The sequence below is a fragment of the Saccopteryx bilineata genome, chromosome 1 (assembly GCF_036850765.1).
Source record: "Saccopteryx bilineata isolate mSacBil1 chromosome 1, mSacBil1_pri_phased_curated, whole genome shotgun sequence".
In the NCBI taxonomy this organism is placed as follows: Eukaryota; Metazoa; Chordata; class Mammalia; order Chiroptera; family Emballonuridae; genus Saccopteryx; species Saccopteryx bilineata.
Window position 1 is genome coordinate 204,532,524 of NC_089490.1, and position 24,837 is coordinate 204,557,360.

At 47.2% G+C, this 24,837-nt stretch overlaps 1 protein-coding gene and 1 long non-coding RNA gene across 5 annotated transcripts in view; one reads left to right on the plus strand and one right to left on the minus strand.

Annotated features, from left to right (window-relative positions):
* Positions 1–2,579: 2,579 nt before the first annotated feature.
* PDE5A (phosphodiesterase 5A) overlaps positions 2,580–24,837 on the plus strand; it is a 92,865-nt gene continuing 70,607 nt past the window's right edge. The window contains exons 1-2 of one of the 3 annotated variants that reach the window (XM_066233941.1): positions 2,580–3,411; positions 23,077–23,665. In XM_066233941.1, the coding sequence (XP_066090038.1) occupies positions 3,299–3,411; positions 23,077–23,665 (702 nt within the window). In that variant the 5' untranslated portion in view covers positions 2,580–3,298. Of the gene's footprint in view, positions 3,412–3,435; positions 3,935–4,279; positions 4,662–23,076; positions 23,666–24,837 lie in introns of those variants that run through there. The other 2 variants (XM_066233943.1, XM_066233942.1) reach the window with 2 other exon arrangements.
* Positions 11,690–24,837, minus strand: part of LOC136307083 (uncharacterized) — a 58,446-nt gene continuing 45,298 nt past the window's right edge. Inside the window, exon 3 of one of the 2 annotated variants that reach the window (XR_010725785.1) lies at positions 11,690–12,102. This is a non-coding gene — a long non-coding RNA (uncharacterized lncRNA). Of the gene's footprint in view, positions 12,103–23,458; positions 23,591–24,837 lie in introns of those variants that run through there. The other variant, XR_010725779.1, reaches the window with a different exon arrangement.

Genomic DNA, 24,837 nt, shown 5'->3' on the forward strand with positions numbered 1-24,837 from the left:
TGGAAGCTCCCTTCAAACATATTTTCTGTCCTTTGGATATGTTGGCACTGTTTTTAAGCTTTTCTTCTTTTTCTGGGAAAACAAGATTTTCTGAGTACATGTACTTTTCCTGTCCCAAGACCTGGATCAAGACTCTTGATTTCTTTTAAAATGAAGTGTCGGGAGCCGATCCACAACTGCTGGCTGACAAGGTCACAGCAGGAGAAGACCCACAACTGCTGGCTGACAAGGTCACAGCAGAAGAAGATCAAAAACTGCTGATTGACAAAGTCACAGCAGAGAAGACCAATGGCTGTGGAGTGACAAAGTCACTGCAGTGAAGACCAATGGCTGTGGGGTGACAAAGTCACCACAAAGGATAGGCACAACGATACTCCCCCCCTTTGACTTTTTGAATTAATCTGGCCTTATATCCCCCCCCTTTTCTGGGTGTGTGCTATTATTTGTGGCACAGGGATAATAGTACCGTGCTTTCCCTGTAGATTCGTAGTGATTTCTTTGGAAATGAGACAGAGGGTGTGAGTTCCACAGAAAAGCCTGCAAGTCCCTTGAACTGGGCTCATAGACATAAGAGGCTGGCTATGATATCCCTCGTAAAGGGTTAAGTTTGTAGAAGAATTCCTTCTTAATCATGTTAGAAAGAAGAGATTGTGACTTGTGAATGGTTAGGAGGCAGTGGCTGTGCACAGAGCACCCTTCGGCCTTCACTTAACATTTTTCTTCCCTAGCCTTTTCATGTGATAAGTAGAGAAACATTCCTTTCTTCTTTGATCTGCAAATAGTGGTATATTCTGAGAAGAATAGAGTCAGAACTTAACTAGTGTTTAAATATAATAAATAATATTTGATTAGACAATAGTATCTTAGATAAGGTATAGTAGGATGGCCCATTGTGTGGCCTAGGATGAGAGCGTAGTCAGCAAGAAAAGAATGTTTTACTAAGACAATTGTCTTTTGACTAAAGGCAATTGCTAGGCTTTCTCAATGAGATGTTCTCATGAGATTTAAAAATGTAGGGAAATCCATGGAATGTCTTGTGTTGCTGCTGGGCTATCTTGCAAGTACACTCTGCAAATCTTTGGGTGAAAGCTATTCTTGATGTTATGTTAATTTCTTTAGAGGCAAGCCTTTTAGAACTAATACTCTAAAAGCTTTTACTGATGTTGTTATCGCTATTCAAGTTATTTTGTATTTTGTATGATTTGCTACCTGATTTGTGACTCATAGATGTAAATTAACTGTTATCCGGAAACATGCAAACATAGTGAAACAAAAGTAATAATTAACACCATGTGATTGTAACTCGGTGTGCGTGTGTAAAAAGGGAGCTATACTAGCATTTGGTAGAGATGCCTGGCAGTAAATGCTAACCGGAGAATAAAGAGAAAGAAAAGAATTCGGCTCTCTCACTCCATTTTCGCGGACGCCGTCTCCTCCTGTGGGACCCCTGGATCCCCCCCGGGGCTGGACCCCGGCAATGAAGAATTTAGTAACCAAAATATGGGTACTAAGTGTTCTCACTGCCTGCTGTTCTCAGTGAGAGAGCTGAAATACACACACACACACACATACACACATTATATATATGGAGAGAGAAAGAGAGATTTAACCAAAGACATGCAAGATATAGACATACATTAAAACTACAAATCACTGCTGGGAGAAATTCTGAAAGACAAAAATAGATGGGTAAATATACTATGTTCATGGATTGTAGGATTCACTATCATTAGAATGTCACTTATGAAGATGTCTTTGCTTAGCATCTCACAAAGGCTGCCATCAACCTATTGGCTGGGACTGGGGTCTTTCTGGGGGCTGAATGGGGAAATACCTACTTCTGAAGTCACTCAGATCATTGGCAGTATTTAGTCCCTTGCATTTAAAAGACCAGAGACTACTTTTTTTTTTTGCCCGTTGGAGCTCCCTGTAGGCTGTCCACTCTAGGCTGCCCACAGCTCTTAGACACTGCCTGCCTTTCCTCATCCTGTAGGACTTCCTCCGTTTGGGGGTTTGTTAAAGGTAGGTAGGGAACTGGCTTTTGGTGTATCACTGCTAATAGGGTCCTTTACACGTTGTGCAACATACAAGACCAGATTTAATTCTGCTCCCACCCTCCAAATATTAGTTTGTTGAAAAAAGCACCAGATTAAAACGGTAGGTACAGGACTGGGATACAGGGATGAGGACAAAGCAAAGGAGGACACCAATCCCTCTTCATAGAGCAGGATGGGGAGAGAACAAAGCAAGGCTGGAAGGCTGCAGCCCTTCCAACGGATTCTTTTGAATGGGGGAGGGGGCAAGTTCATTCTAGTTAGATATAAATGATAAATTAACTTAAAATTGAGCTAAATGCCTGCTCTGCACAGTTCTGTCTACCGTGCTCTGGTGGTCACGCTGGTTGTACAGAGGTATCCTCCGGTTCTGACTTCAAACACAAGCCATCTTGGTTACTACAGTTTACCTTTTTCTTTCAGGGAAAATCTTTTTCCAAGTCATGAAAAGGGGATGTTTGATGCAAAGGCATTTAATTCATAATGATTATTACTGTTGTTATCATTAACATGGAGCACAGAAAAAGCCGTGTTGGAAGTCACCCGCAAGCCCGTCCTGGTGACTTTGCCCCAACTCTCCCTCCCTGGGTGCGCTCGGTGGCCGAGGCGCCCTGAACCACCTCGCGGGCTAGGCTCCGAGTGTGTCGCCGCTGCTTCCCGACTTCCAGCGCAGGCAGAGCTGGAGCAGAGCACGGCACACGGTCATTGTTCGCCCAGGCCCAAGGAGCAGCGCCCAGGGTGGCCCCACAGCTCCCTCTCGGGGAAACTTCCTCTAGCGACCGCTCTCCGGGTTAGGGATGCATCTCCACGTCGCGACCTCCCCTTTGCAAGAGCGGGACACGCGCGAACACACCCGTCACCTCCGCGCGACCCGGAGCGCACTCAACGCGCAGCGCACCCCAGCGGCCGCGTGCCGCCTTCAGGCCGTGGCCACTGGCCTTCCGCAGAGCTTGCCAGTTGCCGCCGCGGCCGCCTCGGGGTCGGGGACTCAAGAGGCGGCAGGAGCGGGTCCCCGCCGGACCGCTGGAGGCGCGGCCGCGGCCCCGCCCGCCGCACCTGGAGCCCGGACCCGGAGAGGCGGGGCGGGGCTGCAGGCTGGCCCGGCGCCCGCGCAGCTGGCCGAAGCCGGCCGGACCCGAGCGAGGCGCGGGGGAGGGTCTCGAGGCCGAGGCCGCTTCTCCAGGGAGGGACCCTAGCAGGGGTGGAACCGGCCCCCGCGAGGCACAGAGGCGCGCGGCCCGGGCATGGAGCGGGCGGGCCCCGGCTCCACGCGGCCGCGGAACCACGACTCGGTGGAAGCGTGGCTGGACGATAACTGGGACTTCACCTTCTCTTACTTTGTTAGGAAAGCCAGCAGGTAAGAGGAGGACCCGCGGCGGACTCGGTCGGGGCGCGGAGCCTGACCTGGGCTGATCTCCCAGGTCATGGTCCCCTTCTCTCCCCACTGCACAGCCTCGGATCCCGGGCCTTGATTTTAAAGTAGGTCCTCGGTCCTGCTCCAGTGCAGAGACCTCGGCTTTCAGGCGAGTGCAGTCGAAACACTCAAAGGTGGGACTGGGTCCAATTTGCTCGCAAAGTTCAAATACAAAAATGTCCGAGCGGCCCCCGCCCCCGCCGCCCGCATTCCTGGGAGCTGGTCCCGTGCGCCCGCGCTCACGGTCTCCTGCAGCCCGTCCCCTGCCTGGAGCCTGAAACCTCCGTGGCGAAACCAAAACAGTTTGAGCCCCTTCCCTGCAGCTCCGGAAGCACCGTTTCCAGTCCAGTCCCGGCGGCGGCGCTCCTCCCCCGGCCCCTCGTCTGGGCCTGGCGGGGCGGGGAGCCGGGCAAGGGGTGAGATAGCAGGGCAGCCCCGGGCCAGCGACATGCGGAGCCTTCCCCAAGTGAGTGCCGGCGCCGTGTCCCCCTCTGGTTCCCGGCTGTCCCACGCGCCTCCATTCGCCTGCTCCTGCGCCCGAGGCGGCGCCGCGGACTGGGCTCCGGGAAGGGTGGCAACGCGGCGTGGAGGGACCCAGGAACGGGCGGGTCCCGCGTGGCCGGGGAGACCCTAGGGCCAGCCCTGCCTGGTCGGGAGCCAAAGCTGGCGGCCGCGACGGGGGGCGGGGACGGATATGTCCTCTGGGAGTCGGCCGCGCCGCGGGCATTGGGGCGCGCGTGGGAAACGCTCGCGGAGAGTTGGGAGGAACCGAGGCTGGAGCCGAGGGACTGGGAGGGGAGGGGAGAGCGCAGGGCGGGCGGGTCCCCGAAGCCTGTGGACTCAGTGCGGAGCCGGAGCGCAGATAGAGCTACTGCGCTCTCGAGCGGGCTCCGAGACGACCCTGGGGGCAGGGCCCCAGCCGGCGCTGGCCTGGGGCCGGGAAGTGATGGTGGGAGCGCTGGCCCGGGCTGGGCGCGGGGCTCCCACCCGCCGGCGCACAGCCGCCGCTGTGCCGGGCGCTCCCCGCCAGGGGGCGGCGCGGCGGGGGCTCTAGGGGCGCCCGCTCCAGTACCCGCCTCACCTGGGCGCGCCGTCGCCCCCCGCGCCTGCTGGAGTCCGGGGTCGGCCGGGGCCTCACGGCCCGCTCCTGGCCTGCCGACGTCTGCTATGTTGCCCTTTGGAGACAGAACGAGGTACCTCCCCGGCACCCCCTTCCCACTCCCCGGGGCGCGGCGGTCCGGGGCTGGGTGGCGGCGCCGGTCACCCGGCGGGGGATGCTGCCCTGACAGTGTACCGGGTGACATGTGGAGCCCCTTGACCGTCTGCGGAGCATTACTCTGCAGTTTTAGATGGTGCTTTCTTGAACCTCGTTTCTTCTAGCAAACGTCTAGAGTTGGGGTCGACCTAACTGTTTTCAGGGTGTTTGACAGAGGCAACGGTTTGAGAAAGATTTCATCTCTCCTGCGCAATTAGGGCCTCCTCTGCGAGCCAGCCTACTTCTCCCGTGGAGACCCCACATCTGGGGGTCTGGGGGGTTTCTCTCCAACGGCGCTCTCTTCAAGAGCTTGGCTTTAGCACGAAGGCCAGTGAGGTTTGGGATTGTCCATCGCTGTGGGCGACAGTTTTCAGAGGTCCCCAGCTGCTCCCAGGCCATTTGTCCTATTTCCTTCACCAGGGTACCCTCACCGTTCTGCCCTCAGTGCGTTGTGGAGCAGAGGACCGGAAGGGGGCAAGGGAAAGGGGCTAATTTTTTAAGCGTGGGGGTGTTCTTTAAGCAGTTGAAAGAAAAATAAGTTATTTGTCTTGTAAATCAGCCTATGTGCCCTTTTCTCTTCCTCCTGCCCATTTAAAGACAAAAACCAGGTTGCTTGAGGGTGGTTTTCAACTAGTCCCACCTAACAACATGACTTTCAGAGCCTGCTGGAGCTTTGAAAGTAGTATTTTCGTGGGAAAGAAATTGAAAATGTTACTTTTTTTTTTTTTTTTTTTTTTTGTACATTACGTTTTCTCCCAAGTAACATTGGTTGGAAATCCTAATTCTCAAAATTATGCTTGTCAGTGTAAAATTGAGATCTGAGGCTCTGGCTGTTTTTCCGTTAGAGTTTTTATAGTACAGCTGATGTTGGTGGTGGGCTGCACACTTTCTGTGACCTCTGCCTGTGTATGTGTGTGTGTGTGTGTGTGTGTGCACGCGTGCGCACGCTCATAAGAGGAGAGTTTATGTTGAGTTCAAGTCAGAAAACGAAAGTATAAAACAGAGTATCTCAGACCCTTAGTCTGAGGAGTTTCAAAGTGCTGGAAGCTGTTGGTATGTAGCCGGGGATGCATCATAAAACACTAGTTCAGTTCGGGTTTGTATTTGGTGGCCTTAAGATAAGAGAGTAAGGAAGAGAGATTGTCTCCTAGTTGCTTATAGAATTGCCAAACTGTTGAACCCAGTGTGATTCACTTAGTTGGGCTACAGACATTTCAACTTTACAATTAATATATAAATATATACAGTGTGTCCGTAAAGTCATGGTGCAATTTTGACTGGTCACAGGAAAGCAACAAAAGACGATAGAAATGTGAAATCTGCACCAAATAGAAGGAAAACTCTCCCAGTTTCATACCTATTCAGTGCAGTTCGATGTGGGCTCACGCACAGGTTTTTTAGGGCTCCTTAGGTAGCTATCCCGTATAGCCTCTACAGACTCATCACTGACTGATGGCCTACCAGAACGGGGTTTCTCCACCAAACTGCCGGTTTCCTTCAACTGCTTATCCCACCGAGTAATGTTATTCCTATGTGGTGGCGCTTCGTTATAAATGCGCCAATATTCACGTTGCACTTTGGTCACGGATTCGAATTTAGCGAGCCACAGAACACACTGAACTTTCCTCTGTACCGTCCACATCTCAACTGGCAAGGCCGTGGGCTGCTCCGCTGTATACACGGTGTTACATCATCATCTGCGCATGTGCACATGCTGCCACATCATCCTACAGAAACTGGGAGGGTTTTCCTTTTATTTGGTGCAGATTTCACATTTCTATCGTCCTTTTTTTGTTTGTTTTTATTTTTCTGTAGTTGGAAACGGGGAGGCAGACAGACTCTTGCATGCACCCAACCGGGATCCACCTGGCATGCCCACCAGGGGGAGATGCTCTGCCCATCTGGGGCATCGCTCTGTTGCTACCAGAGCCATTCTAGTGCCTGAGGCAGAGGCCATGGAAACATCCTCAGCGCCCAGGCCAACTTTGCTCCAATGGAGCCTTGGCTGCGGGAGGGGAAGAGAGAGACAGAGAGAAAGGAGAAGCAGAGGGGTAGAGAAGCAGATGGGCACTTCTCCTGTGTGCCCCGGCCAGGAATCTAACCCAGGACTCCTGCACGCCAAGCCGATGCTCTACCACTGAGCCAACCGGCCAGGGCCTCTATCGTCTTTTGTTGCTTTCCTGTGACCGGTCAAAAGTGCACCATGATTTTATGGACACACTGTATATTATTTTATATATATATATGTAAATATATATATAAAATAATATATATAAAATATTTCCAACTAGAAGCTCCCATTACTTTGCTCTGTCCTCTTTGTTACACTTTGTAAGGGTAAATGAATACTGTAGGTGACTTGGGAAACCCTACGAAGCAATAGATTTAAAATACATTTGGAGTCTGTTAGTAAACCAGGCTGAGTGTGCCTGTTCATAGCGTGGTGGAGTGGTTTCTACGTTCTTTGATGTCATTGTCTTTTCTGACTGTCATGCATGCTTCCCTGTCCTTTACGCAGGCTGACAGATCTGTACCCAGTGGTAGGCACTGAGCAGAGGGAAGGCTCTGGCCTCCCTCAGTGCCCCCTCAAACACCTGTGAATTTGGGTTGACCTTGAAAACCATTGTATGACGCTGTTTCCTGTTGTTATCCTCAGATACAGAGCTCAGCCCCTCACCCACCGCGATAGTCTGGAGCATAGAAATAGATGCTCTGTAGTCATTACAGCCCCTACGTTTGAACCTGAGAGTTAGTGGAGCAAGTCAGGATGCAATCTGTTGGCAGAAAAATTAATTGGAGAGGCTTGTCGCCATGGCTCAGGGAAGGCCGGCACCCTCACTGTGGGAGACAGTTCTGTGGTTGTCCTACAGGCTGCAGAGACAGATAATTAAGAGCTCTAATTCCCCTGTGCTCTCAAATGACACCTTCCCAGTGCAAATGCCACTTTCACAGCTGTTGTTGTTCTTGACAGCCTATTAGAATAATGTTGCCTTTCAATGAGCGACTAACCAGCCCTGTGATCCTTGGGCGGATGTCTCCCTCGGTTAGTATTGGAGGGGTAGTAGCGTGATTGGCTTTTTATTGCTTTGTTTTGTAAGAGGCAAAAAAGCTTGAGAATGTTTTGGCACCTACCGGAAAGAGGAGGTACTAAGTGAGGACAAGTTTTTATGACCACTTGGATTAAAGTCCAGAAACAGAAGTTCTCCACTCCCAGGCCGTTTTCTGTGACATACTTCCTACCCGAGGCCACAGAGCTGGCTGAAAGGTCGATGTTCCAGGTTCTCTGTTTGGGGCTTTTCTTTCCTTTTTCTTTTTCTTTTTTTTTTTCCTTTCTGTGTTTTCTCTCTTTCTTTTGTAACTGTTTTCACCTCCCAAAGCTATAACATTTTTATTTTTAAGGTATTTATACTGCTCACAAAAATTAGGTGATAGTTACAGCTTTATAAGTCATTTTGAAATATCCCCTAATTTTGTGAGCAGTGTGTATTAAAACAGATAATGGAGAGAAAATAAAACATTGCTGTCCCTGTTAAAAATGACTGTTTCGGGGACCTGGCCGGTTGGCTCAGTGGTAGAGCATCAGCCTGGCGTGCGGGAGTCCCGGGTTTGATTCCTGGCCAGGGCACACAGGAGAAGCGCCCATCTGCTTCTCCACCCTTCCCCCTCTCCTTCCTCTCTGTCTCTCTCTTCCCCTCCTGCAGCCAAGGCTCCATTGGAGCAAAGTTGGCTCGGGCGCTGAGGATGGCTCTGTGGCCTCTGCCTCAGGCGTTAGAATGGCTCTGGTTGCAGCAGAGCGATGCCCCAGATGGGCAGAGCATCGCCCCCTGGTGGGCTTGCCGGGTGGATCTCGGTCCGGTGCATGCAGGAGTCTGTCTGACTGCCTTCCGTTTCCAACTTCAGAAAAATTAAAAAAAAAAAATTTTTTTAATGACTGCTTCGGTACTTATCCAGGAATATGAACGTCACCATTTCCAGACAAATGATGTGTGAAGCATATTTTGTTAAGCAGTCCCTACGGTTGAAAATAATAAAACTCTGTGGACATTGACAGCGTCTGACTTGGATGTTACTTAATAATGCAGGATGGGGCAAAAGTAGGTTTACAGTTGTTTGTATGGAGGAAAAGAAAAACCCCACAATAATTAATAAATAATAAGACAAGAATAAACTGTTCTGCATACTCACAACTGTAAACCTACTCTTGCCCTCCCTGCATCTTTATGATGGTTAATTCTGGTACAATATGACCTTTTTATTTTATTTGTACTGCTTATTACCAGGGCGCACATAGCTGCCTTTTAGTGGCCAAAAAGGACTCCTGAGGCTTGAATAAGAATCCCCCGAGGGAGCCCCTGAAATGATGTTTCCCAGCGCCTTTCTATCTTGAGGTTTCCACTTCAGACCTGTGGAGAGCCTGCCGTATAAGATCGTGGTGCCGTCGCCTGACCTGTGGTGGCGCAGCGGGATAAAGCATCGACCTGGAAGTGCTGAGGTCGCCGGTTCGAAACCCTGGGCTTGCCTGGTCAAGGCACATATGGGAGTTGATGCTTCCAGCTCCTCTCCCCTTCTCTCTCTCTGTCTCTCATCTCTCACTTTCTCTCTCTGTATCTCCCTCTCCTCTCTAAAATGAATAAATAAACAAAATTTAAAAAAAATTAATAAAATATTTTAAAAAAAAAAGATTGTGGTGCCCACAGATGTGGCAGAATGAATGCCGGGGGCCGTGAGTCAGAGATGGGTACTTAGAAAGCTGTCCCTTTGCTCCACGTGGCGCAGAAGACTTAAATAGGCAGCTACTACCATTCAGTGACTGCTCCCTCCCCACACTTTGTGATTGGACGTCGCCAGCGTTTTCAAAACAAGATCCTGTCTTCAGCGCCTCAAGATGAGCAGTTTTTAGCACTTTATGTTGTGTGACCAAGTTTCTTCTTAAAATAATTCCACCTAACTAGATGGTTGGACTCTTGACAACGTTTCTTTTAAAGTATTTGAAATTGTTTTTCTGAGTTGTGTCGGTAAAGGTTGTATCCTCCCCCTTCTCTGATGGCTGAGAATGTGTCTGACTACCACGGTCCCCTTCCTCCAGATTTGAAAACACAAATAATCCTAGGACTTCGGTTGAACTTTCCCAGTGGGTTATAATAATACCCAGGAAAGATTTCTTTCATAACTGAAAAGGTCACATAGACCTGTTTGTTTTTTTGTGTGTTGTTGTGTTTTTTTTAGCTTGTCTCCAAAACATTTTTGCAAACTAATTATTTATTTACCCCTAACTTGTTGTGTCGGGTTAGATTTGTTCTTTGTTCTCAGAGCTGATGGGAGGACGGAGGTAAGCCTCCTCCTCGAATAAAAGCCTTTAGTAAGGCATATGGGACAAATGAACAAATCATGGAGTTGATTGATCGGGGAGGGTTGACAGATGACTAAGTTCTGAATTTAGAATGCAGACTAGCTACGGACAGTGCAGGACTTCCTGTGAAATTAGGTTAGCTGGACAGATGTAGATTCAGCGACCTGTGTTACAACTGATTAATGGGCCTTAGAAATAATCTGTTACAGTATCAGGGCACTTAGTAAAAAGTGCCTGTGAGCGAGGTACCTAGGAATAAAAATTGAAGGAAATATATATATATATATATACACACACACACACACACACACACACACACACACACACACATATATATGTATGTATGTATGTATTTGGTATATATATGATGTAAGTGCTCATTCATTTTCTCTAAAATGTAGGAATTTATGCTTATTGCCAAATATATGTTTAAAGCAGGTAAAGCAAACTGAGTGTGAGGGTCATAAGAGTGATTTTACTAAGTATTCTAAAAAACTTTCAAATGTATGGTATTTTCCTGGTTTTTGTTTGAAGTGAACATGCTTTCTAAAGTCTTACATGCCATTGTTGGCCTCTGTATTTTTGAGAATTTTCCCTTGAACCTGAATGGTCAAGTTAGATTCACTTTTTGCAAATAATTTTCTCTGCATAATTTTATTGGACCCAAGCTTGAGAGACCAGAGAGCCCCGTCTGAGATCACGTCCTTGCTGATAATGATATACAGTAAGAATCACCATTTCTTCTCTCTGTTGAACAGTTATGCTGAGGTTATAAGAAGATAAAAGATCCTGATCTTTTGAACTGATGAAATAATTCACACACACACACACACACACACACACGTTGACTTTCAGGGGCCAAGCAGATCATGTGATCTGGTGTTTCTCTAACTTAAGTAATGTACCCCTGTTAAAGGAAGGCATTCTTACTGGTATCCATTACAGTAGCTAGAAAGCTTTTGGTCACAAGTGACAGAAACCCAACTTGAGTTCACACAGAATTGACTCACATCATTGAAGCTTCTGGGGATTAGTTCGGCTGTGAAATTTAGCTGATCAGATGATCTTGTCAAGATTCGGTCTGTTTCTCTGTATATCTGTTTAATCCATATGTTTTTCCTCCATCTGTCTGTCCATCCATTGATCCATCAGCCCATCCATCCATCTATCTGCCTTTGGGCTGTTTGCTGTGTTGGCTTTATTCTCCTGTGTACTTCTTTATAGGCTGGAAAATTTTCTCCTTGGCAAGTTTATGAAGGTCTTAAACTTCTGATGTTAGAGAAGTTCCCTCCCTTCCATATCCGTCCTCACAAGGACTCTGGCCGTGCTTGTGCCCCATGCCTCTCTGGACCCATTGTTGTGTCCAGAATAGTGCAGTCTGATGACTTTGTTAAGGCAGGTCGCCCACAGTCTGCTCTGTCCTTGGGGGATGGGGGCATTCCCACGAGAAAGTGATGAGGGCACATCCACCCAGGACTTCCAAATGGCGACCTTACTTAGTGTTGTTGACTTCCTTTTATTTTAACGTTATTTAAACGTGGAATGTTAAAGAGGAGGTATAATTTAATCATAGTTACAGCCTGCATGCAACTGTAACACCAAAAATAAATGCATAAGTTGATTACGAAAAAATGAAAAAACTCAAACCAAATGCCCATTTACAGAGTTTATTACATCCCCCAGCAAAGCCACAGCGGCCCAGACTGCTGGACAAAGGGTCTGGCGGTCAGCTGCCTTCGGCCACATTGCCTTGTGGTGACTCACTCCGCCCACGGGATTCTCTGTTGGAACAGTCATGAAACTTTCCTTCTTACAGGCGCAGTAGGGCAGGGCTGGCCCTGGGTCTGCAAGCAGATTTGTATATTGCGGCTTCCTCTTTCATGCCCTCTGCCCTGGGGGGTGCGGTGTGACTGACTGCAGGACGGACAGACACCTGAACACTTGCAGTGCTGGGCTGCACCTGGTGACAAGGTGGTCGGTCTTCCCAGAGATGGAGAGTAAACTTCTTCCACCGCTGATGGAAAAGGCACTAGAGAGAAAGCAAAAGGGGTTACCCCTTTTTACATTTTTATTTATTTATTTATTTATTTATTTATTTTTCAGTGAGAGGTAGGGAGGCAGAGAGACAGACTCCATGTGTGCCCTGACCAGGATCCACCCAGCAAGCCCACTACGGGGTGATTCTCTACCCATCTGAAGCGTTACTCCGTTGCTCGACAACCAAGCTATTATAGCGCCTGGGGTAGGCCATGGAGCCATCCTCAGTGCCCGGGGCCAACTCTCTCAAATGAGCCATGGCTGCAGGAGGAGGAGGAGGAGGAGGAGAAGAAGAAGAAGAGGAGGAGGAGGAGGAGGAGGAGGAGGAAGAGGGAAGAAGGAAGAAGAAAAAGAGGAAGAAGAGGAGGAGGAGGAGGAAGAAGAAGAAGAAGAAGAAGAAGAAGAAGAAGAAGAAGAAGAAGAAGAAGAAGAAGAAAGAAGAAGAAGGAAGAAGAAGAAGAAGAAGAAGAAAGAAGAAGAAGAAAGAAGAAGAAAGAAGAAGAAAGAAGAAGAAAGAAGAAGAAAGAAGAAGAAGAAAAGAAGAAGAGAGAAGGGGGAGCGGAGAAGAAGATAGGCATTTCTCCTGTGTGTGCCTTGACCGGGAATCAAACTCCCAACCTTGGTGTATCAGGGAAATACTCTAACCAACTGAGCTACCCTACCAGGGTGATGATGTTTTTAATAGTAGACTTAAATACATGAGAATGTACTGTATGTTTGGTTTATTCAGGGCTTATAATTTTTTTACCATTATTTTGAGCCATCTTACAAACATCCCCAAATGCTGCTGCTCAAGGGACTTGCTACATGGCCATCCTTGGGGTCCAGGTGTTCACCTACTCGTAGAATTTCCCCAAGTGAATCCCCTTGGGTAGGAGCTAAGCGGGCCAACTGTAATCCCCAAATCTCCTGTAGCAGAGGATCAAAGCCACTGAGTATTATCACCATCCTCTGGATTGGAATGATGGTTATTTAGAAATATTGCCATGGTTTCTGCCATAGGTAGTTAGTTGTATAGTTTCTCACATTTGTTGTCAGTCTTATAGTATCATTGATATCTTGGAACAAAAAAAATTGTCCCCTAAATCTACAACTTATTTTTGAAAAATAAATCGATTTCTAAGTATGATAAAAAAAAATCAAGTTTTCCATTCGTCCATTTATTTTTCTCAGCTCAATATTAGGCTCTTGAGCTTTTGTATTATTCTTGATCTTTATGTATGTGGAGAGTCGGGGTATTTCTCTTCTATTTTGAGAAAAGACTTACATTAAAACAACTCTTAAAAAAAATAGGAGTGTTTCTGTAGAGAAATTAGTGCATTAAAATTAGGATTTAAGAAGAAACAATGGCTAACATCTGGTTTTTCTATAGAAGCCTTCTGAATAAGTTCTTTTTATATGTCCAAAAAAGAAAGCACTTTTGAAAATACACTCTGTTTAATGTTCTATTAACTTAAACACAATAACTGTTATGCATTCAACCGTGGGGACCAGGCTCCACACTGTCCTTTTATAGGCATCATTTCCTTTAGTTCTTCAGAGACCTGAGAGAGGGGCCGTTGCCCATCTCCATTTCATAGGGAGCATAAGTAACGTTCCTGAGGTCCCACTTGCGAAAGGAGGTGTTCTGGGGTTGAAGCCCAGGTCCGCCCCACTCAGGCCCCTGGCCTCCGAGGGAAGTTCAGCTCCGGCACCAGTGGAAGCAGAGTAGAGAGGCTCACAGGTTTACCTGCTGTGGCCTCTCATTCAGGGAGAGGCTGACGTTTCTCCCGGGGCCTCTCACAGGCAAGCACACCCTGAGTACTGTGCCCGGAGACGTGGCCCAGTGGGTCTTGTTCCCATATATAATTTTAGAGTATAAAAAGTGGGAACTGTCCAATGACATTTTTTTTTTTAATAGAGTGGCTGAGAATTTAGGTACAGGGCCATTGCCATTCTATTTTTAGCCTCAGAACACCAATGCCCTAAGTACGGTATATTTTCAAAGAATTTTTAATCCTTTGATACATTATTTTAGGCAAGAGGACAAAACACATTAAACTTGTGTGCTTTTGCAAGTAGGTTTCATCTAATATTTTTAACTCCTGAGAGCTGTGTTTACATCGCATTTTTACTTAGCCTCGTAAAGTTTTTCTCTTTGCGCTCTTCCAGATGCCAAGAAATATTCCATAAAACCTAGGCACAGTATTGAAATTATTTTCCCTTTTAAGACATTTGGAATATTGGCTATGTATTTTTAAGGCATGTCTGTATTTTTCAAGATTTGTTTTGGAAGATTACTGAACAGTTCAGCTGTGGGAGCAAAAAAACTTACTGCTGCAGGAAGCCCTCTGGACACAGGGTGTACGTGTCTCTTCACCTAATGCCGTATATTATTTGAAATGCAATGTGAGTGCTTGCATTCCCTGTCCCATCAGTAAGTTTTGCACATTCTAGTTATTCCCTCTAGATAGCAGGCACGTGGCAGAGGCTGTGACTTCTCCAATTGGTGGAAAGTTTCTAGAGCACAAACTATACATTGTAGTTTTCTTCCCTGCAACAAGTTTACAATAATCTTGAACAAAAGTGAGAAACTGGAAAACGGAAAATGTTTTAATTCTTAACGGTGTGTATGGTTTAAGTGACCTTTCATTTCTTTTTTCAATAAATAGTACTAATCAATTTATAAAATTTCTAGAAAGTGGGAGATGATGTGGATGCAGTACACAGAACTTAAACTTCTTTGGACATCTGCAAAGAGGTGTTACTGTTTTGGCACCATTACATTTGATTATTAACTTAATGGAATCTACCATTGTAAGAATGATACACTTTTTATCTACTTATTTTTATTTTATTTTATTTTTTTAAGTGAGAGGAGGGGAGATAGTGAGACAGACTCCCGCATGCACCCCGACTGGGATCCACCCAGCAATCCTGTCTGGGACTGATGCTCAAGTACTGAGCTATTTTTAGCACCTGGGTCTGATGCACTCTGATCAACCAAGCTATCCTCAGCGCCGGGGGCCACATTCAAACCAATCAAGCCACTTGCTGCAGGAGGGGAAGAGGGAGAGCAGGGGGAAAGGGAGGGGAAAAGAAGCAATGGTCACTTCTCCTGTGTACCCTGACCAGGAATTGCACCAGGGACATCCATATACCGGACTGATTCTCTATTCACTGAGCCGCTGGCCAGGGCCATGTACGTAGAAAATAGAAGCACTCAGGGTGTGTAGAACGAAATGCGCAGCACTTTATTTCTGCCATGTGCGTAATTTCGATGAAATGAACTTTTTGTGACAACTGTTGTAAAAAAACAAACAAGACGATTCACCTGCCCAGCTTCGGAGCCCACAGAATTCCTGTGACCTCTTACATCATTGGCAAATGCATTGATTCATCCCTCCGTATCACCAAGGGTGCCAAAGGTCAGACGCTGGAAATGTCAAGTTCAGCCTTTTCCTGCAGCAGCGGCTGCGGCATGGCCTTTGTCGTGGTGAACTCATTTTGCTCTGTAGGGCGCTCGGCCCACCTGGCGACAGCATTTCCAACAGAGCCGGGCTGTCAACCACATAAAGAAGCCGCGTGAAATCAAAACATTGTTCTTCTTGATTCGGTTTTCACACCGAATCGTCACTGCGTGACCCCCTTGAGCGGCAAGGGTCTCCCCTGAAAGCGTCCCCTGATATCCCTAAAGATTCCTACACTCCCCAGGGTAGAACAGCAGTAAGACAACACACTGCTGACTGGATTCATCATTTCAACGGATTTGAGACTGAAAACCTGAGTCACCTTTACAGCAACTCATCGCCAAACGTCATGAGGAAAAGGAACATACCCTGGCCCTGCTTCCCCGTTAGGCGGAGCACGAGGGTAGTGGAGAGAGCAGCCTCCTCACGGAATGATTTGAAATGCTCACACCTGCACGCTCTAATTTGACTTGCCCCCCCCAACAAGGAGGGAGGCGTCCAGGGGGTCTTTCTCCTCCTTATGAACCAGGAAGATGGTAGGGCAAAAAGGGCCCAAGGGAGCCAACTGACCGAAGGGTGTCCTCCTGGCCTGCTGCTGAAGTCAGCCTTTGCAGGGACCCCACGGTCCCTGTGGCCTGATACTACAGTGGTTCGTATCCAGGGCTGAAATGTCGGCTTTGCACTCCCGAGAGGTTTTGCAGCCGGAACTAGAGTCCTCTTCTGATCGTTCTCCACCATACCAGTCTGGTACCGTCAACTTTCCACCCTGCCGGACACAGTCGGTGCCCTGTACTCACAAAGATTTCAGAGCCGGTGCCGTTCCAGTCTGGCGGAGGGTGCCATGGAAACTCAAAGGAAGGAGGTTGTTTGCCCCATGTCACAGGTCCCATCAGGAGCAAATGCTAAGATCAGGTGGGACTTAGGGACACGTGGCTGACAGACTCCGCCTCTCGACGATGCTTTCTAGTTCCAAGAATTCTGAGCAGGCTGAGGACTGGTCCGCCCCCCTTTCATAAGTAGATTGCAAGTTGCGTTTTCTCTGATGAATATAGTATATCAACACGGGATGGTTTTGAGAGTAAAAAATGGAAAAGCTTGATTCAAGGAGGAATTGGGATGCCACCAATTATGAACGCAAGAGCTTTCCAAGGGTTATTGCCCTGCACAGAATCACAGTGTGGTGGGCCCAGAGCCGTGGTGCCCTTGTGGTGATGATATTCATATGGGCGGCTCGGTAGCTGGGGGCTCATCCACGTGCTGGATGGAACCACCTGCTCTTTGTCACCGGTGCTCCGAGCAGCGTCATTTGGGGAAAACAGACGCTAGAAACCTTGGGCAGCGGCAGAGAGGCAGGGCACCTCATTGCATCTGAATTTCAGATGCTACTTCCCCTTAAAATTCACCCATTGTTTATGGGAAATTCAGTTTTAAAGCTAGCAACTCTTCAGAATGACTCTTCTCTCACACACATTTGTCACCTATTATTTGTAGTGTGTTGCCTTATTCATAAAACGTGACCTCTTTTCCAAGAAACAAGACATGGGATTCCTTTTTTTTTTTTTTTTAAGGACAACGTCCTGCAAAGTCCTTATTCTCTGAGTCCTTGGAAACAGTGCCTTCATGTCCCACATGTAGGCTGTCACCCTCTTATGACCTGGTGGGAAAGGGGTAAGCTGGAGAATGTGTCACTGTTAAGTGACAGACGCCTCCCTGCCTCCGGGCCCGCATTGGGCTTTGGCTCTCAAAGGCAGTGAGCGTTTTATCTTCTGTGCAATGGGCGTCAACGGGCCGGGAACACTGATGTTTTCGTGGGCCATGGGGCTCAGGAGAGGAGACCGAGGGTCGAGTCCTGGTGTCGCTACCGAATGGCACAGTGTGTTTGACCCAGCCGTTGACGTTAGCTTCTTCAGGAGGGTCGTTGGTGCCTGCCTGACCAGGTCTCAATGCCTTGGTGCTGGGCTCTCCCCAACAGCCCGGAGGTGAAGACTTTTCCACATCCCACAGAAGGTAGGGCAGGTAGATAGATCCTGCCCCGGGCTGTGGAAGCCAGTGGCCACGGCAGAATCACCTGCCCGGCTAACTGACTGCCATCTGGTACTTCTGACTATTGTCCTTGACCTGTTCACAGTCCCTCTTCCTTATTTATTCACTCATATGCATCCATGGTTAACCTCATGTGACAGCAGAACCCAACGTGTATATCAATCAATTTCTGGTCACAACCTAAAGTTCGACTTGGAGAGATCACTTACTGATTGGTCTCATCACTGTACCCTGGCGTCCGGCTAGGTGCCTGACATGCTCTGGGATCTTTACCTGAGAGAATAATTCATTCTAGCAAAAAAGGTCACCTATTAAGATGGAAAAGTATTAGTGAAAAGGTTTTGATTGGCACTTTTCCCTCAAAAAATGGAAACGCAGATTATGAAAGTAAATGTATTTCAGATTTCATAAAATTTAGATTGTCATGAAAACTCAATGCTAATTTTTAGGGGAAAAGAAAACATTAATTTTATGACAAAACTATACCACACACAATATTTTTACTTCGTGATTGACTTTCATAGTGGGATCAAGAGAGTCCCCCCCCCCCCAAATAGTGTTTTAGAAGTAATATTTGAAGACTTCATCAGTTTTTCCAAGGGCCTTTACTAATCTAGAATGTAATTACTCAAATAGAATTCTCTTTTCAAGTATCGGTACACCATTATTCTTCACTTGCTAGGCGGCCTTTCACTGGGTACAACCCTTAATTGTCAGTGGCTTTGTGTGATAATTAGAGCAGTTCTCCAAGATCACTTCTGTCTACTCCACATTCTGTATCCTGTGTAAGAATCTTCATTCCCGTCTTCCGGTGGTTTGCCCTGACATGGAGAAGCGTCAGGAGAGGACAGATACCAGCCTTCAGAGGATGTTGGTCATCCTAGGGGTTGTGCACTTCAAACCTTCCAGGACTGCCTGAAGGACAGAGGTGTGCAAGATGACCTCATGCTGTTTGTGGTTGAGGCCTAAGTGATTGCTTTGATGTCCTCACAACCTATCTTTCCTGCACGCACATGTAACTATAGGGACTCTGATAATGAATAATGTGGTTGTGAGAAACCCCATCCCTCCATGATATGGTTAATAAAAGTGGTTGATTGAGTGACTGAATATACTACAGCATTTCCTGCGTCCTGTAACACTGAGTTCATCAAGCCAAGAAAATACCTAGAGGTAAGGCACTTGTGAGGTAATTTGATATAGTAATAAAAAAAACACATAACAGCCCTGGCCGGTTGGCTCAGCAGTCGAGCATTGGCCTGATGTGTGGAAGTCCTGGGTTTGATTCCCAGCCAGGGCACACAGGAGAAGCGTCCATCTGCTTCTCCACCCCTCCCTCTCTCCTTCCTCTCTGTCTCTCTCTTCCCTTCCCACAGCCAAGGCTCCACTGGAGCAAAGTTGGCCTGGGCACTGAGGACGGCTCCATGGCCTCCACCTCAGGTGCTAGAATGGCTCTGGTAGCAATGGTGCAACACCCCAGATGGGCAGAGCATTGCCCCCTGGTGGGCATGCCAGGTGGATCCTGGTTGAGTGCATGCGGGAGTCTGTCTCTCTGCCTCCCTGTTTCTCACTTCAGAAAAATACAACAAACAAACAAACCCCCACACACACCTAACAAAGAATTTTTGAGCACCGGCTCTGTTTAAGACACATACTGGGCGCTGCAGGGTGGGAGGTTTACATCAGGAGGGTAACTGAACATCTGTTGCTAACACATAATGTTGATTTTCTGTAGCAAATGTCCAGCATTCAGAGATTCAAAATACTGTCACTCCTGTCAATGTTGTTAAGTTAGGGACTTTCGCATATTTGTTCATTCAAGAAATATTTGTTGAGGACATACTATGTGACAGGCGTCTTCTAAGCACAGGAGTGAGCAGGGAATGACAGACAGGTATTCCAGATGGAATCTACATGTTGGAGGAGGAGTCAGACAATACACCAGCAATGGATAAAAAAACAGAAAGTCTCCAACAGGAAGAATTCAGATGGTGTGGAATGGGACCCTGATGTGCTAGAGGCCACGTGAGGGGGATGGTCAGGGAACACCTGTCTGAGCAGGGGGCGTGGAAGCTGTGGTCAGCCAGGTGATGAGGAGGGGACACGATCCCAGACTGGGGACAATTAGAGCTTGTGGGCTTGAGGGACCCCAAGGAGGCCAGCGTGGGCTACAGGTATGGGTGGGGTTTCACTGAGCTGGGGTTTTATTCTCAGGTTGGTGAGAAGCCATGCAGGGTAGCTCAGATGTTAAGATCTACTTTGTGACGGGATTTGCTGGCCACTGGGTGGACAGTGGGTAGAAAGGGGCAGGTATAATGTCAGAGGGACCAGGGAGGGGCCGTGGCCATGTCCAGATGAGATATGGCAGGGCCTGGGCTGCTAGTCGGACAGGAGGAGAAAGAAACGGACTGGGATAGAAGGTTTGGCGATCAAGCTGGAAGGACTTAGACTGGACCTGAGAGTCGAAAGAAGCAAATTTAGAGTGATTCCTAGACGTTTAGTTTGAGCAACTGAAGAGCTGGTTCTGTATGTATCAGTGTGAGGGGATGGGCAGGGAGCGAGATCGGAACCCAGTGACCGGCGGGACGTTAGCAGTTCCTTTTCTCTCACCCGAAGTTCTCTTTCCAACACTCGCATGGAATGCTCATGTAGGTGCTCTGATTAAAAAAGAAAAAACGCCTGACCAGGTGGTGGCACAGTGGATAGAGTGTCAGACTGGGATGCAGAGGACCCTGGTCCGAAACCCCAAGGTTTACAACTTGAGCGCAGACTCATCTGGTTTGAGCAAGGCTCACCAGCTTGAGCCCAAGCTCACTGGCTTGAGCAAGGGGTCACTCAGTCTGCTGTAGCCCTCTGGTCATGGGACATATGAGAAAGCAATCAATGAACAACTAAGATGCTGCAACAAAGAATTGATGCTTCTCATCCCTCTCCCTTTCTGTCTGTCTGTCCCTATCTGTCCCGCTCTCTGACTCTCTCTGTTTCTGTCCAAAAAAAAAACAAAACAAAAAAGAGAAACTTCCATTTCCGTTTTCCAGTGGGATAGGTAGGAAGGGGTTGTGGCCAAGTTAATTTAGGTTTGCAGCTAAAATAGTTAAAATGCCTATGTGTATACTGACTCAACAATTTAAACTACATGTATGTGTTTTTGAAGCACGTGAGCTGTGTCACTGTAGACACGCTGCTTCTCTCTGTCTCGCATGTTACAAGAGAGCTTTGTTCAGAAGTTCCCCACAGGCACTGACATCTCTGACCCTGCAGCTGCAACTTTGGAGGGTGATATCAATGTCCCCCAGAGAATGGCACCCTCTCTTTGGAGTTTTTAAGATATAGCATGATTTTATTCGATGTATTTTGTTGTCACCGGAAAGTCTGTCCGACGCCATGACATGAATTTATAAAACATTGGGACACTTGTATTTTTAAAACTCAGTGCCCTAGGTACATATCTACTTGTGACCCGTACAATATACCTCCCTACTGTGTTACTTTTAGAAGAGACCTTGAAACTGTATCTATTGCCTAATATTGTGAGCCGTCTATAGAAAAATCTATGTTACCTTTTTTTTTTTACCCATTCCATTCTAGACTGGGAACATTTCAGAATAACATCTATTCATCAAACAATACATTTTTTTGTTGTTGTTCAAGAGAAAGAAATTAAGGGAACATGCCATAGATGAACATTGTCTTAGTAGAGACTCAGAAAGAAAGGCAGCTCCTCCCTTCCTCCTGTATCTACTATCTTCTTTCACTCAGTAAATCCTGGAGATTATTCACATCGATACATAGAACCATGTATCAGGGCCTTCCCAGTGCTTCATTGTATAAACGTGCAGTGCTCTATGGACCCAGCCTTCCACTGGGGGCATGGGGGTGGGGGTTGGGTTGCTTCTCATCTTTGCAACTGCATCCCGAGCTACAGTAATTACCCTGGTCCTTCTTTTGCTGCATGTGGGAAATCTCTGCGACAAAGGATAACTGCATTTTAAAATTTGTTAGATATCGGCTGTTTGCCCTTCAAAGAGGTGGTATTAATCATCGCTACAACCCAAAAGATTGTAGTGTGTCAGTATCCCAACACTCCCCAAAATAGTGCATCATCCAGCTTTCCTTCTCCTAGCCATTTGACAAACATAATGAATACGTTATTATAGAGTGGAGATTGTATTGCTCTTATTAAAGGCGATTTAAAAAGAAATTTTTTTTAATTGCTTCTACAGGGGTAGTAAGTGTTTTTCTTTTAAAGGTAAATTTTAGTTTTGGAAAAAAAGTCTGCATAACGTAGATTTGAAGTTAGCTGTTACTCTTTTTTTTAATTTTGTTTATTAGTTTGTTTTGAGAGGAAGGCTTAGTGAAAAACAAGTAACTTTTGGATGAAACTAATATTCTTATGTGGCTTATGAATTTTCTTAGAATTTAGTCGCAAAAGAAGAGTAATGATACTGTCGATTGGTGTAAGATGACTGTCCCAAGGAGAATTATTTGAATTGAGCAGTTCTTGCACATGTGTGATCTGGTATGTTTGTTTAAAAAAAGAAAAATCACCCACCGTGAAGCCTTTATCTCTAACAGGTTTCTTTCACAAGAAAAACAAAAATTTTAGGGTTTTTTGGGCTGAATTTTTAAAATTAGGTATTGCCTACTTTAAATTTTCATCCTTTATACCAGCAGTTGACCATTTAAAAGAATTCATTTTTACCATTACTGAACAGGCATTATTGGGGTAATATTTATAGAAGCCTACAATCATTCTATGCACCAGGTCAAATTGTTTATATTTTCCATTTCCTCTTCTAAATTGAATCGGTATTTAGTGATATAGTAGATAAAGCTATCTAAAATCAAGCATGGGAGCTCGCCAAATTTAAACATTTGTTTTTAGCCTGGCCTGTGGTGGCGCAGTGGATAGAGTGCCGATCTGGAATGCTGAGGTTACTTGTTCGAAACCCTGGGCTTGCCCAGTCAAGGTACACACAACAAGCAATCAATGAACAGCTAAAATGAAGAAACTATGAGTCAATACTTCTCACTCCCCCACCCCCCTTACCTCTGTAAAATTAATAAATAAAATCTTTAAAAAACAAAAAAAAACATTTGTTTTTAGCTTTTGCATATTGAATTACAGAACCAATTTTCTTTTAAACAACAAATACATTTCCATATGTATGGTTTCCTAAGACCATCATCAAATGCAGCTTCTAGTATCTTAACACAAACTGGCTTTGAGAGAAACGGCTGGATGTTTGACGTGTTCTAGATTACGCGTCCCAAAACACATGTGCGTGGACATCACACTTCTTTAAAATGTCCCCCATACCCTTCCAGAATGCCGCGGTCTTCGAGAACCGCCCTGGTCTCTATTCTCTGTGACAGCTAGTGGGCTAGGATCTAGTGAGCGGACCCTGGGAGAGGTGTCATGGCTGGCCCGGGAGCCCCATGGTAGGTAACGTGCCACCTGCTCTGTCCCACAGAGAAATGGTCAATGCATGGTTTGCTGAGCGAGTCCACACCATCCCTGTCTGCAAGGAGGGCACCCGAGGCCACCTGGACCCTGGCTCTGGCTCCACAACGCCCAGTCCCCGCGCAGAGAGCAGTGTCCCTGCCGCGCCCGCCAGGAAGATCTCAGCCTCTGAGTTCGACCGGCCCCTGAGGCCCATCGTGGTCAAGGATTCTGAGGGGACCGTGAGCTTCCTCTCCGACACGGAAAAGAAGGAGCAGATGCCGCTCACCCCCCCGCGCTTTGACCAGGACGAGGGGGACCAGTGCTCACGGCTCCTGGAGTTAGTGAAGGACATTTCTAGTCATCTGGATGTCACGGCCTTATGTCACAAGATATTCCTGCACATCCACGGACTCATCTCTGCAGACCGCTACTCGCTGTTCCTCGTCTGCGAGGACAGCTCCAACGACAAGTTCCTCGTCAGCCGCCTCTTCGACGTGGCCGAAGGGTCCACACTGGAGGAAGCTTCCAACAGCTGCATCCGCCTGGAGTGGAACAAAGGCATTGTGGGGCACGTGGCCGCGCAAGGGGAGCCCCTGAACATCAAAGATGCCTATGAGGTGAGGGGGACCTTGGAAGGGGCGGGGCTACAGCACGAGAGGGTACAGGCGGGGCTGCAGGTTGGGGGCACCTGGTGGCACAGCTGTGGGTGGGGGGCACCAGGGGGCAGGTACCAGGCAGGGCTGCGGGCAGGGGCACCAGGCGGCGCGGCTATAGGTGGAGGGGATATTTGAAACAGATGTAACAATTTATACACTTATTTAAAACTGGAATTTATGGTGGGAACTTTTTCATCTTTGAAATGCCACCATTTCTCGCCTGGTGGCTGAGTCAAGGCCGTGGTCCTGAGCAACCCTCCCTTGCTTTGCCCCTGAGGAGAATGTAACAGCCCGTCTCATAGCTGCATGCTCATCTCTCACCTGATCTCTGTGCACACCCCCCTGTGTTACCTCCACCAACCTTCTGAGAACCAATCAGATCCCAGATCACAAGAGCAGAAACTGTCCAAAAAAGCCCTACAAACTTTTCCATTCATTCATTCAACATCTTATTCGTTCAAAGTCCCCTTGACACCAATGTCTGATTTTCTTTCCATTCTTTCTTCCATTTTTTAAAATTAAGCAAATAAACTTATGGAAGTCTTACAAATGGAAAATTTTACTCTAAAATATTTCAATGGAAGGAATTTGTTACTTCCTCCACTTCCGCTGCAGTTACATACAAGTCTTTAATTGGACTCGGAGATTATACAATATAATTCTTCAGGTTTCACACACTTAAAGTGATCCTTTTCATTAATAGAATTACAGGTTTTAAACAAAGCATCTTCACTGAATGACACCTTGTTTGTTTATGACATACTTTCTGGCACTTTAGAGAGACGGCTGTCGTAGCTCCCTGCCGGGCAGGGTAGAGAACTCCACTATAAAGCGTCCACGGTCACCGCGGCCGGCAGCTCCTCTATGTGACTCCAGGGTGGTCACCTTTTTATTTACTCCTATATCCCTGATACCTAATCCAGTACCTAGTGTCTAGTCATCTTTGTAAGTACTGATTCAACAAAAGTTACAGTAGGCACAGTAGACACGTAGACTAGAAAGCAGACCATAAGAGATGCTGAGGAGAGTGTGGTGGGCTCAGGGAAGCAGGGAATGACAGCAGTTTGGGGGGTGGAGTGGAGGAAGGTTATTTGAGGGGGCAATGTGTGATAAGGGACCCTGGACAGGAGCTA